Source organism: Pleuronectes platessa, chromosome 5 (genome assembly GCF_947347685.1).
Source record: "Pleuronectes platessa chromosome 5, fPlePla1.1, whole genome shotgun sequence".
Taxonomy (NCBI): domain Eukaryota; kingdom Metazoa; phylum Chordata; class Actinopteri; order Pleuronectiformes; family Pleuronectidae; genus Pleuronectes; species Pleuronectes platessa.
The window spans coordinates 7,001,391-7,015,373 of record NC_070630.1 but is presented as its reverse complement, the minus strand read 5'-3'; the positions used below and the strand labels follow the sequence as shown (position 1 = coordinate 7,015,373).

General features: G+C 42.4%; 3 protein-coding genes across 3 annotated transcripts in view; 1 reads left to right on the top strand and 2 right to left on the bottom strand.

Moving 5' to 3' along the window:
• Nucleotides 1-3,822, top strand: part of LOC128440487 (diablo IAP-binding mitochondrial protein) — a 39,667-nt gene extending 35,845 nt beyond the window's left edge. The window contains exons 5-6 of the mRNA XM_053423211.1: nucleotides 3,671-3,730; nucleotides 3,818-3,822. Coding sequence (XP_053279186.1) covers nucleotides 3,671-3,730; nucleotides 3,818-3,822 — 65 coding nt within the window. The remainder of the gene's footprint in view (nucleotides 1-3,670; nucleotides 3,731-3,817) is intronic.
• A 246-nt stretch (nucleotides 3,823-4,068) lies between these two features.
• Nucleotides 4,069-4,971, bottom strand: LOC128440486 (odorant receptor 131-2-like). The gene has a single exon (XM_053423209.1). The coding sequence runs from the start codon at nucleotides 4,969-4,971 to the stop codon at nucleotides 4,069-4,071; it is 903 nt and encodes a 300-aa protein (XP_053279184.1).
• A 3,847-nt stretch (nucleotides 4,972-8,818) lies between these two features.
• Nucleotides 8,819-11,867, bottom strand: LOC128440485 (odorant receptor 131-2-like). Its single transcript, XM_053423208.1, has 2 exons — nucleotides 11,649-11,867; nucleotides 8,819-9,697 (listed from the first exon to the last, which is right to left on the bottom strand). Exons 1-2 carry the CDS (start codon nucleotides 11,865-11,867, stop codon nucleotides 8,819-8,821), a joined length of 1,098 nt encoding a protein of 365 aa, XP_053279183.1.
• Between the last annotated feature and the right edge of the window lie 2,116 nt (nucleotides 11,868-13,983).

Sequence of the window (13,983 nt, the reverse complement as noted above, 5' to 3'; positions counted from 1 at the left end):
GGCCTACATTTGGCTGGAGTGGGGTTGCTTACCTTTCCAAACGTAGAGAACAGAAAGACTCTGAAATGAACAAAAGAAAAAGATATTGTGTTATGCTGCAGCATTTCTTGAAGTGTTTCTGTAGGCCCGGCTGCGCATAGTCGGCTGCGCGTGCTGTAGCCTATAAACTTAGAAATTTTGAACAGTGTGAAAGTTATAAACTAGCGGGGGCTGCCTGTCACCCCCATATGTCTCTCTCAATCACTGGCCTGCAGGTAGCGACTGAGTTTCTGCGTTTCTGCGTGCTGTAGGCTCCGCAACAAGCTGCGGATGAGTTATGTAACAACTGGAAAATAGTAAAATATAATTTGCACTGATAAAAATGTATACAACATAGCCTATTGTGCATACTTTGCATATGTTACTTGGTGTGCCAATTAACATGAGCATGTGCTTATTGGCTGAACAATTAGACTAACCATGTGCGGTGTAGATGCCACAAATATTTATAACAAATGTTATATTTATTCATAGAAAAGGATAGGATGGCGCTATTTAGCTACTATTACTGTCAACATCCCATGTCACTTAAGCCCAAGTAGCCATAAGAAATATTTGCAAGGGCTACTTACCCTCGTGTTGGCGCCATGCCTCAACATTTGACGAGAAGAAGTCGTTGGAAGAGCAAATCTGGTGTTATAATATCGCGCATGCGCTTATTCAGTGTAAAGTTACCAACTCAGGAAATAATAAAAATGCATAATTAAATATATTGCAACGGACTGGGTTTTATGTATATATGTGGGTTTGACGTTATTCAGTAAAACACTGTGTTTAAGGAGTGTTCTGAGATCCTGAGTGTCACAGAAGGGGATGGGGGTGGGACATGTGATTGTTTAGACGAATAGGATGGGGCTGTTTGGGGAAGACAGTCTCTCATTGGCTGGTTTTGGGGGGGATCAGGAGTCAATGACGTTGTGAAGTGAAGTTGTTGTTGAGGTGTTAGATAGATAGATAGATTACTTTATTCATCCCGAAGGGAAATTAAGTCGTCATAGCAGCCGGTATATTTGAATACAATAAAATACAATACAATAGAATAAAATAAAAGAATAATATTGAGGTAGAAAGAATAAAAAACAGAAACACAAGATAAATAGGTAGATAAGGTGCAGTGGCAAGATGATGGTAATAGTACTGATGATATGATGGTAATGTTATTGTTAGACAGTATATAAAAATAGTACAGTATATATAATATAACATAATATATATTTATATATGATAGTAATATACCAATAAAATAGCAGTATATAGTAATAATGGCAGCAACAGTATATATAATAATAATAGTAAATATAATAATAATAACATGTGCACATGTATAAATATGTGTATATAGACTTATATATACAAAGAATATACAAAGAGTATGATATCATATGATATCCGTAAGATGATAAGATGATCCGTTCGAGTGACGAGTGAAAGGAGAAGTGCACATGTCCGTGTAAATGTTAATACAAATTGTTAAACGAAGGAAAAGTTCCCTGTCCTCTGTAAGCGAGGACGCTACAATATATAAATGAATGAATACATAAATATTAAATGAATAAATAAATAAATAAACGGTATACTACTCATTTTTTTTTCACTTTATTTATTGGTTTTCACAATTGAAAATTAAACATCATACATACAGAAGTATATAAAAAAAATTCTCCCACCTCCACCCCCTTGCAAACCTTGCTGATGTTCAAGGAGAGAGAGAGCACACGGAAATTAGCAAGGGAAATGGGAATTTTTATTTACTCAAAAATGAGGAACTTTGAGGCTGAATTTCTCCAAAATGATACAGTAAATATGCTTGATACTGAGTGACTGAACAGTCAGGATAGTCCTGAGTTAAATTGTATCAACCTTTGTCAGAAATTATGGATCAAAGAGATTTTACAGTAGAGTAAATATTGCACATATTGCCTTTTTCAACAAACAAAAAAGGAACTTTGAGGCTGAATTTCTCCAAAATGATACAGTAAATATGCTTGACACTGAGTAAGTGAACAGTCAGAATGGTCCTGAGTTAAATTGTATCAACCTTTGTCAGAAATTATGGATCAAAGAGATTTGACAGTAGAGTAAATATTGCACATAATGCCTTTTTCAACTAAATAAAAGGAACTTTGAGGCTGAATTTCTCCAAAATGATAAAGTAAATATGCTTGATACTGACTGAGTGAACAGTCAGGATGGTCCTGAGTTAAATTGTATCAACCTTTGTCAGAAATTATGGATCATAGAGATTTTACAGTAGAGGAAATATTGCACATATTGCCTTTTTCAACAAAAAAAAAGGAACTTTGAGGCTGAATTTCTCCACAATTATACAGTAAATATGCTTGATACTGAGTGACTGAACAGTCAGGATGGTCCTGAGGACAACTGGATCAGCCTTTGTCAGAAATTATGGTATAAAGGGATTTTACAGTCGCATAAAAGATTGGCTCGCTCCGTATCATGGACTACCTGCATTTGCCATACATTCTGTAATAAGGGCGCACTCGAAATCAGGAAAAGACGAACGTCTGCTCACTTGACCACGAAAAGACGAACCACTGCTCACTTGACCGCAGTGGATTTTCGTTGCTGTGTGCTGCCTGTGTTTGGATTGTGACTGCCATCACCCCTATCTGTGACTGTCATTGCCCTATTTCTCCTCGTTTGGACCTGTGAGTATTGAACTGATGTGACAATGCACGTGCTTTTATTTTATGCTCTTGACTGAGTGAAGTGGCCATAATAGTTTTCAGGCCTCACCGAACCCGAGCATCACTACAGGCCTGCAACTGAGTTTTGAGTTTTATCATTTCTGGTCCACATGTGATGTTTGTGAGTTAATTTAAAGTTGATAATTGTTTTGTTTTTATTCAGAGACCTGTGAAAGGTAAAGATTTTATTTAACCCTTTTTCAGTGATTTAAAGGGTGAATTCATAGGAATGGGTAAAACAATTTAAAGAGACCCTGTATTTTATTTTGTGCATTTGAGAAAAGTTATATTTCATATAACTGTTGTGCATTTATTTTATTTTGTAAATATTTTACTTCCTGAGAGAGGAGCTCACAACAATTTCATTTATTTCATATTGTTAATAAACACCTGTAAAGGTTTTGACTTTTAAAATACAGTTGTGGTGGTCTTTAATTTTAATTAGAGGAATTAAAACAAAAGATAAGTTTCGTTTCAAATATTCTTCTGAGATCATATTCATTTTTTGTGTTTACGAACTCAGGCCCAGGAGATCGTTACATGTATATAAAAACTAATATCTGTCAGTTTCTAAACTTAAAATATTTCAGGGGTTGAAAGCAGAGCAGGTGAGGGTCGACTCTATACGTCAGCCCAAAATCACCAATATTTATAACTGTATATAATTCCACACTTGTTTAATTGATAGATAAGCAGTTTTGAGAGTTGTGGTTTGATTTCAGAATGAAGATCTCTGTGACTTTGGCTTTCACTTCCAAAACATGACAGTGGAAATTCAAAGAAAAGTCTGAATTTATCAACTACAGTTAAAAAATAATTGGTGCTTGATTTAAATGTAAACTGTGCACGTTCTCTCTATTTGTGAACAGGCTGTGCACAAACGCAATGCTCTGCAAAGAAAATACGTGACATCACTGGTAAACTCACTAAAGACGAGGAGGATTCAATCTGGCAGGTGGCCATTGGCCAGCGGGCAGAGGCTAGTTCATTTATGATGTTTATAGATAGTCACTCTGTAAATATCACACCATGCCTGTTTGATGTTTTTATAATTATCTCTATAATGTCAGGTTAATCACAGACAGGATGAATTGCAGTCTGAGTTTAATACAATGTTTGCAAATATTGTCTGCAAAGATACAAGTAGTGGGATTGGATGTTGATCAATCAACATTTTCATTGTCATATCCAACTGAATTTTTCATTTACGTTTTTTTTTAATTAAAAAATAACAATATAAATCAAACCAGAGGCTCAACTAAACAACTAAAACATTTCACACTATAACATCATGGCAATTTGTTCATCGATACAAATCTGATCAGTGTTTCTTACGCAAACCACAGAGAACAATTTTTTTCAGGGCATGAAAAAACATTTCATCCCTGAGGCCATAAATGAGAGGAGACAGACACCTTGGAGCAAGAATAAAAGTAATGTAATTAAAGAACCTGACCTTGATAGATAACATGAGATTGATTTTAGACACAGCAGCTTCTATGAAAGGACCCCACAGCTGGATGAGACACAGGAGCTGCTGGAAAGCGTGTAGCCCCACAGTTCTGAGTCCTCTCCATGTGGACTGTTTGTCCTCTCCTGATGCAGCTTTGGCCACTCTCATTATCTTCACATAGGAAAACACGACCGTGATGCCCATGATCAGGAAGTAAAACTGATTAATGGCTGACATGAGGTGACCCTGCCACGTGTAGATGATGAAGGTTTCCCCAGCGCACGTTCCGCTCTGGGTGTAGGAGGCAGAGGAGGCGGATGCAAAGAAGATGGAGAGAAAAACAATGCAGGGCAGAGAGCTGAGGCTGTAGATGATGAGAATAACGTGCAGAGTGCTGCGTGGGGAGCACAGCTCTGCATGACGCAGCGGCAGGCAAATGGCCACGTAGCGCTCCAGGGTCATCGCCGTCAGAGTGACCGGTGTCACAACCATGCACAGAGACGAAATGATATACAAAATAAGGCAGAACCACATTTGTATCGTATACTGAGAGAAATTTACAATGAGTAGGATGTCAGTCACGAATAAAAACATACTGTCGGACATTAGTGTGACAGCAAATAAGAGGTAGCGCATGGTGGTGTAGAAGACCTCCTTGGAGAAAAAGGTTGTAATTAGCAGAAGGTTAATGCAGAGAAAGAGGACGACGATGACCTGAATCAACATTCTCATATCATTCATCCTGTACTCTGTGGTGATGTTAGCAGCCATTTTTCTGTCTTTCACAACCAAATGTAAAAAGCCTTCAGACACTGCCAAACTTCATTCAGCTCTAAAACCAGATGCACAACTCAACAAGGGATGATCTCTATTTGAATCAACAGGTATCAAACACAATACACATTATTTTAGTACATTGTACATGGAGAAATAATTAGTAGGAGACATAAGAGCATAAGACCCAGTTTACCAAACCATCCCTGGAGTGAAGGCTGGGCTCTGTGCAGCCTTCTGAGCAGGAGCTGTGTGAGGGCTTTATATCGGCAACTATAACACAACGTCATATGAACGTTAACTAACCACAGAGTCACGAGCGATGACATTAACAAACAACACACCTGATAGGCAACAGTAGCTATAGTTACTCACTTTGTCCGTTGGAGGGATTCACACTCAAAACATAATTCAGTAATGGCGACTTCATGTGTTTCAACTATTTACATGTGTCTTTATTAAATAAGTTAAATGTAAAGGTTCACATTTAAGATAATACTTGTTTGATTTTACACCAGGAGCGCTGCAACATGAGCATCTCTTCCATCAAACATTGAATTGTTGTTGGTGCTGGTCTTTGGTTGGAACCCGGGATTGAACCAGGAACCTTCAGTTCTTCAGTCGGCAACTATTTCAGGACAACTTTCATTAAAAGTTGAGGTGATTGATGTTATAATTCTTTGTAGCATCACAACAAACATCCCCTTTGTTACATTGTTACTTTTGTCATGTTCTCATTTGATACATTATTATACATATTGGTTATATCCTGTAATATAGGGGTCTTCAAGGTTTTTCACGCCAAGGACCCTCAAACTGGTGGAGAGTTAGAGCAGGGACCCCATACTATATATATTCTATAAATTTGTGTTTTATATTAAACTGGGCCTAGTGCCATGTATAAACATAGCTACCCTGTTATTGTGCATTCAATACTAAACTATTCAAATATTACACAGGTTCATATATTCATGTTCTTAATTTAAACATGTGCAATGTACAGGATGACCATGCCACTGCCATTCATAAACATACATCTTGCATTCAACACTGAGCTATTAAAATAATTCATAGATTCATTTTTTTTATATGAAACATACTTGTAGAAGAGACAGTGAATCTTCAAGCCATCTGTGGATGGCACACATACTCCCACATTAGTGAGATGTCAAACCCGAATGGGTAGCACACAACTTATCTAACCTTGGACGGATGGAGGTTGTCAGGCAGATGGTCCTATCCGCCTCACAATAGGTTGGATGCATGTTAATGTCTATTTAAAGGCATTTCAATTCGTGGGGGAAAAATTGGTTGGAAAATAAATAAAAAATTATATAAAATATAAAAAATTGTCTCAACCAAAAATGTTGCGACCCCCCAGCAGTACTTCCACGGACCCCCAGGGGTCCGGACCCCCTGTTGAAGACCTCTGCTGTAATTTATAGCCACGCTGAGCGTTGGCAAATGCACGGATCTGATGTCCTCTTGTTTTCACAGATTTAACACTGCATCTCCTGGTTCTGGCGCCGAACGGCGTCGAGATGAATTTAGGCTCTTTTAGTCAAGATTTAGCTGTGTAACATGAAACGTATAAGTGTAGGTCGGGACGTGTGTAAAAACAGGTTTAGGAGAAAAGAGAGAGAGAGGGAGAGATAGAGAGAGATCAGGAAAGCTCTCAAAAAATCGTCAGAGACAAGGTTACAGAAACTTTACCACTCGGTACTCAAATTGGAGTTGTGTACCAAACTTTTTATTGGCAAAGTCTCTGCAAACCCAGTTGGACGATAACAGTGCTGCCGTAGACTCTCCATAACATAAAACATTTCAACACGGTACAAAGGAATCGGAAGTGACTTATCGTTTCGCTGCGTTCAAACACGGACTGAAAAATAGATCCGCAATCTTCAAACAAACATACAATCAAATAAATGACACGCTAAGTATTTAAACTAGTTCTCTGCCCAGACAATTAATAAGCCTCTTACTGTGACCTTCACGGTGTTGCATGCATGTGTCGCGCGGATATTCCGGAAGTCCAGTGAATAATCGTGGCCGCTCAAGCTCGGTGGCGCTGGTTCCTCTGTTGCAGCGGCGTCGGCTGGGCCGAATAGGAGCGGATTCTTCTTGCTCCTCAACGGGATGACGTCGTTCTTCTGCAGTGATGAACAGCGGTGGCACGGTTGTTTTGGAGATCGTGGAAAAGAAAAGTCTTTGTCTCGGCCGGCGAATGAGCTTCCTGTTGCGCGGCTTTTGTTAAAGTTGCCCCCTTTAGAGCTGGAACATCTGGGAGGCCCGGAAGGGCCCTGGTCGAAGTCCTTAGCAGGGGGAATGGCTAAGATTTTTGGGGTGTCAGGGCTTTTAAATTACCTGTGAGGTCCTCCTCCTTGAGGAGTTGGTCATAGGACATCGGCCAATTGAATTGTCAGGAATCGATCTAAGTGGGCGGGGCTTGGAACTCAGTGGGGGTCCCAAGGCATTCCCAGGACATTTTCCACCACCAGGGGGAGACTCTTGGGCCTGCTGGAGAATGTTTTCCCTCCAAAAGTTTAACAACCCTTTGTTTAACCTCGGCTCCAGTGTCTGGTGGCCAACCTCTGGGCTCTTCAGACCCAGCAGGGGTCCCTGTGTTCCTGCGGGGGTCTTGAAACCTGCTGGGGTTTCTCGAAACTGCCAAGTGAAATTCCTATGCTGGATCAGAATTTCCCACAGGGCCTCAAATTTTCAAGCCTTTGTGTAGATGGTCAGTTCACTCTGGGCTCTGGCCCTACACAGATGACCACATGTAAAAAATTATACACAACCAGATTTGTTAATAGCAAAATGTTGATGGAGGAAAAGTGCGATGAAAACCTGAACTAAAATGAGTCTGTAATAAACCAGACGAGCAGCATCTCTGGTTACAGACATTTCAACCACTTTTCTTTCACAGGCCACCTTAGCTCTCATAGACGCCATCACTGAGTATTCAAAAGTAAGTCTTCATCCTATGCTCAACAGTTTTTTCCTTCTTGAAGTCCTATGTATGTTTACATGTTTTGTTTTATGTGTACATATAAACTAATATCTGTCAGTTTCTAAACTTAAAATATTTCAGGGGTTGAAAGCAGAGCAGGTTAGGGTCGAGTCTATACGTCACCCCAAAAACACCAATATTTATAACTGTATTTAATTCCACACTTATTTAATTGATAGATAAGCAGTTTTGAGAGTTGTGGTTTGATTTCAGAATGAAGATCTCTGTGACTTTGGCTTTCACTTCCGATACATGACAGTGGAAATTCAAAGAAAAGTCTGAATTTATCAACTACAGTTAAAAAATAATTGGTGCTTGATTTAAACGTAAACTGTGCACATTCTCTCTATTTGTGAACAGGCTGTGCACAAACGCAATGCTCTGCAAAGAAAATACGTGACATCACTGGTAAACTGACTAAAGACAAGGAGGATTCAATCTGGCAGGTGGCCATTGACCAGCGGGCAGAGGCTAGTTCATTTATGATGTTCTCTCTGTTGAAAAGTATTTCTAAACATGTCGATTTTTTTTAGGTAATTTTTAGATAGCCATTTTGTAAATATCACAGCAGGCCTGTTTGAAGTTTTTATAATTCTCTCTATAATGTCAGGTTAATGACAGAGGTTGAATTGCAAGCTGAGTTTAATAAAATCTGCAAATGTTGTCAGCAAAAATACAAGTAGTGGGATTGGATATTAATCAATCAACATTTTCATTGTTATATCGAAACTGATTATATTACATTTACATTTTTTCAAGCAAGAGACGCAATTAAATAACAAAAACATTTTATAATATAACCATGACAATTTGTTAATGATACAAATCTGATCAGTGTTTCTTACGCAAACCACAGAGAGCTAATCTCTTCAGGGCATGAAAAAATATTTCATCCCTGAGGCCATAAATGAGAGGAGACAGACATCTTGGAGCAATAAGAAAAGTAATGTAATTAAAGTACCTGACATTGAGAAATAACATGAGATTGATTTGAAGCACAGCAGCTTCTATGAAAGGACACCACAGCTGGATGAGACACAGGAGCAGCTGGAAAGCATGAAGCCCCACAGTTCTGAGTCCTCTCCATGTGGACTGTTTGTCCTCTGCTGATACAGCTTTGGCTGCTCTCATTATCTTCACATAGGAAAACACGATTGTGATGCACATGATCAGGAAGTAAAACTGATTTATCTCTGATCTGAGGTGACCCTGCCACGTGTGGATAATGAAGGTTTCCACAGCGCACGTTCCGCTCTGGGTGTAGGAGGCAGAGGAGGCCGATCCAAAGAAGACGGAGAGAAAAACGATGCAGGGCAGAGAGCTGAGGCTTTGGATGATGAGGATGCCGTGCAGAGTGCTGCGTGGGGAGCACAGCTCTGTGTGACGCAGCGGCAGGCAAATGGCCACGTAGCGCTCCAGGGTCATCGCTGTCAGAGTGACCGGTGTCACAAAAGTGTACAGCGACAAAACCATATATATAATAAGGCACAACCACATTTGTATCGTAAAGCGATAGTAATACAAAATGAGCAGGATGACAGTCACGAATAAAAACAGACAGTCGGATATTAGTGTGACAGCAAATAAGACGTAGCGCATGGTGGTGTAGAAGACCTCCTTGGAGAAAAAGGTTGTAATTTGCAGAAGGTTAATGCAGAGAAAGAGGACGACGAAGATCTGAATCAACATGATCTTATCATTCATCTTGTACTCTGTGGTGATGTTAGCAGCCATTTTTCTGTCTCTCACAACCAAATGTAAAAGGCCTTCAGACACTGCCACACTTCTTTCTGCTCTTAAACCAGATGCAGACCTCAAGAACAGATGCTCAAATTATCTCTCTTTGAATCAACAGGTATCAAACACAATACACATTATTTTAGTACAACGCACATGGACAAATAATTAGAAGGAGACATAAGAGCACAAGACCCAGTTTACCAAACCATTCCTGGAGTGAAGGTGTTCAGCTGAGCTCTGTGCAGCCTTCTGAGCAGGAGCTGTGTTTGAGGGCTTTATATCGGCAACTATAACACAACGTCATATGAACATTAACTCACCACAGAGTCACGAGCTACAACAATCGGCAACAACACACCTCATAGGCGACAGTAGCTACAGTTACTCACTTTGTCCATTGGAGGGATTCACACTCAAAACATAATTCAGTAATGGCGACTTATGTGTTTCAACTATTTCCATTTAACTTTATTAGATAAGTTTAATATAAAGGTTCACATTTAAGATAATACTTGTTTGATCCTACACCAGGAGCGCTGCAACATGAGCATCTCTTCCATCAAACATTGAATTTTTGTTGGTGCTGGTCTTCAGTTGGAACCCGGTGTAACAGGCAATAGTATACCCTCAGTCCGGACTATACCTGGGGTTGAAGGGGACTAGGCTAGATTATACCCTTGGTATAAATTGGCCTTGGCCAATTCATACCCCTCAGGCCAGATTATACCCCCATAATATCAGTAGTGTTCAGTGATATACACAAGAATTACTTAATTTTTCAACACTTTATTGGGGACTCAGCTTTGTCGGGTAAGTTAAGTGTAACATCTGTGCAGTCTGTTTGTTGGTATCCACTTCCTGTTTTATTTTGTTGTCCGGGTTCTTGTGTCCTGTGTCTAGCTTTACTTCCTGTTTGTTTCCCCACGCACCTGTACCTTGTTTCTCATTAAGCACTCTCTATTTGTACCCTGTGTTTCCCCTCACCCTCTGCCAGATTGTTCATTGTCGCCACCGTGTGTGCATGCTCTCCAGCTCTTGCATTCATGTTTTGGACTACCTGCTTTTTGACTCTGCCTGGATCTATGACTTTGGATTTTGCCTTATCCCTGAATGGACTTTTGAAGTAAAGTTTTATTTTTTATACTTTATTTCGCTTCTCGTGCTTCTTTTCTGCTACTGAGTCCCAGATCTGTAAAGAACTGTCACAGTACAATCTGGCCATGACAGACTCAGCAGAGGAAGACGTTTTTCGCTCGGCTCTCCGTGCACAAGGGAGTTTGCTTCACGATCATGAGCAGCAGCTGTCTTCTCTGGTGGGTGGCGTGCAGCAATTGCAAGCCAGACAGGATGCGTTTCAAACTTCCCTGTCAGTTCAGTTCCAAGATCTTTCCAACCAGATGCAACAGATGCACGCTAGCCTGAGAACCACTGCTTCGGATCCACCTGCTCAGCCTGCTCCTCAGCCTAGGGAGGCTCATCCTGTTGTTCACCCAGACCCCCGTCTCCCTAGTATCGAGAGGTATGATGGTGATCCGTCTACTTGCCGCTCCTTCCTGTCACTCTGCTCAATGACTTTTGAACTGCAGCCTCACTCTTACCCCTCAGAGAGCTCTCGGGTGGCGTTTATGATTACTCACCTTTCTGGAAGGGCCCGAGAGTGGGCTACCGCAGAGTGGGACAAGAAGTCGTTAACTTTTGTTTCAGCGAGGAGTTTCGCGGAAGCCCTCCGCAAAGTTTTCGATCATCACACACCAGGCAGAGAGGCGGCTCGTGGACTGTTGGACTTGCGACAGGGAAGCAGTCGAGTCGCCGATCATGCTATACGCTTCCGCACCCTGGCGTCGGAGAGTGAGTGGGGAGAGAATTCATTGTGTGACACTTTCCTGCACAGTCTATCCGAGGACATTAAAGACCACCTGGCCCCACTCGATCTGCCATCCAAATTCGATTCTCTGGTCGCCCTGGCTATAAAGATTGATAATCGACTCCATGAGAGGAGGATGGAGAAGGCTCGATGCAACGATAGACCGCCGGCCCAATGGGGGCAGCCTTCGCCATTCCGGTTTCCTGCACCTTCTTCTGTTCCAGTGAGGCCAGCGGACAGCGCCTCAGTGTCTCCCTGTGGGAAGGAGGAACCCATGCAACTCGGGCGCACTCCCCTCTCTTCTGAGGAAAGTCAGCGCTGCCGTAGGGAGGGAAGATGCCTCTACTGCGGAAAGCTGGGCCATTTCTTGGCGGCTTGTCCGTTAAAAGACCGGGCTCATCAATAAGGAGAGGTTTATTGGTGAGCCAAACCTCAACTTCCTCTAGTCCCTTCAGACCATTAATCCATGCCTGTCTGAGATCTCCTGATGTTTCCCTGGAACTGGCTGTGTTTGTGGATTCTGGGGCCGATGAGAACTTCCTGGATCGGGAGCTAGCTAAGCAGCTCAAGCTGATCCCAGAACCACTCCCTGTTCCCCGGGAGGCCAACGCCCTGGATGGCCGCCTGTTATGTCATGTTACTCACCGTACTCCTGCTTTGAGTCTCACGATCTCAGGTAACCACGCTGAGATGATATCATTTTTGCTCATTGACTCACCTCAGGTGCCGCTTGTTTTGGGCCTGCCTTGGCTCAAAAGACACAACCCTCACATTGACTGGTCAACTGGGTTGATTTTAGGATGGAGTGAATTTTGCCTCTCATCCTGCCTTGTGTCTGCCTCGGTTAGTTGTTGTCCCCAGAACTCTGACTCTTCCCCAGATTTTCCTGATCTCTCGGAGGTCCCACCCGTCTACCTGGATTTGAAGGAGGTTTTCAACAAATCCCGCGCTACGTCCTTACCCCCCCATCGGCCCTATGACTGTACTATCGACCTCCTCCCTGGTGCCTCACTTCCGAAGGGTCGCCTTTACTCCTTGTTTGCTCCTGAGACGGAGGCCATGAATAAATACATTCCAGGCTCCCTGGCTACTGGGATTATCCGTCCCTCATCGTCTCCCACTGGTTCTGGATTTTTTTTTGTCAGTAAGAAGGACAAATCCCTGCGTCCTTGCATTGACTACAGAGGTCTGAACAATGTCATGGTCAAAAACAGGTACCCTCTTCCACTCATATCTTCTGCTTTTGAACTATTAAAAGGGGCATCCATTTTTTCTAAACTGGATTTAAGAAATGCTTATCATTTAGTTCGCATACGGGAGGGGGACGAATGGAAAACGGCCTTTAACACCCCTAGCGGCCACTATGAATATTTGGTCATGCCATTTGGTTTAACCAACGCCCCAGCAGTTTTTCAGGCATTGGTCAATGACGTTATGAGGGACATGTTAAATAAGTTTGTGTTTATTTACCTGGATGACATCTTGATTTTTTTTTTCCAAGTCAGAGGAGGAGCATGTGCAGCATGTCCGACGGGTTCTTCAGCGGCTGCTGGAGAATCAGCTTTTCGTTAAGGCTGAAAAGTGTGAATTTCATCAGCGAACTGTTAGCTTCCTGGGGTTCATTGTGGCACCCGGCAGCATCCAGATGGACCCTGGTAAGGTCAGTGGAGTTTTGGATTGGCCTGTTCCCACAGACAGGAAGCAGCTGCAGAGGTTCTTGGGCTTTGCAAATTTCTACAGACGTTTCATCAGGAACTACAGCTCTGTTGCAGCCCCTCTCCATGTCCTCACGTCCCCAGGAACCAGGTTTTCATGGAGTCTCCAGGCAGAAGAGGCCTTTCGGTCTCTTAAGCAGCGGTTCTCTTCTGCACCCATCCTCACCTTGCCAGACCCGAAGCTGCAGTTTATCGTCGAGGTCGACGCCTCTGGGGTGGGGGCGGGGGCAGTCCTCTCCCAGCGCTGTTCCAAGGACAACAAGGTTCACCCCTGTGCTTTCTTTTCCAGGAAGCTTTCTCCTGCCGAGAGGAACTATGATGTGGGCAACAGGGAGCTGCTGGCTGTGAAGTTGGCTCTAGAGGAGTGGAGGCACTGGCTGGAGGGGGCTGAGCAGCCATTTTTGGTGTGGACCGACCACAAGAACCTGGAGTATATAAGGACTGCTAAAAGACTAAACTCTCGTCAAGCCAGGTGGGCACTGTTTTTTAACCGCTTTGACTTTACACTGTCCTATCGCCCTGGCTCCAGGAACGTCAAGGCTGATGCTCTGTCCCGCCAATTTGAGCTGGAGGACACCCCCGGAACCCCTGCCACCATCCTGCCTTCAGCGTGCGTCATTGGAGCTGTGACATGGGGCATTACCGATAAGGTCAGACAGGCACTGGAGGGGGCAGAG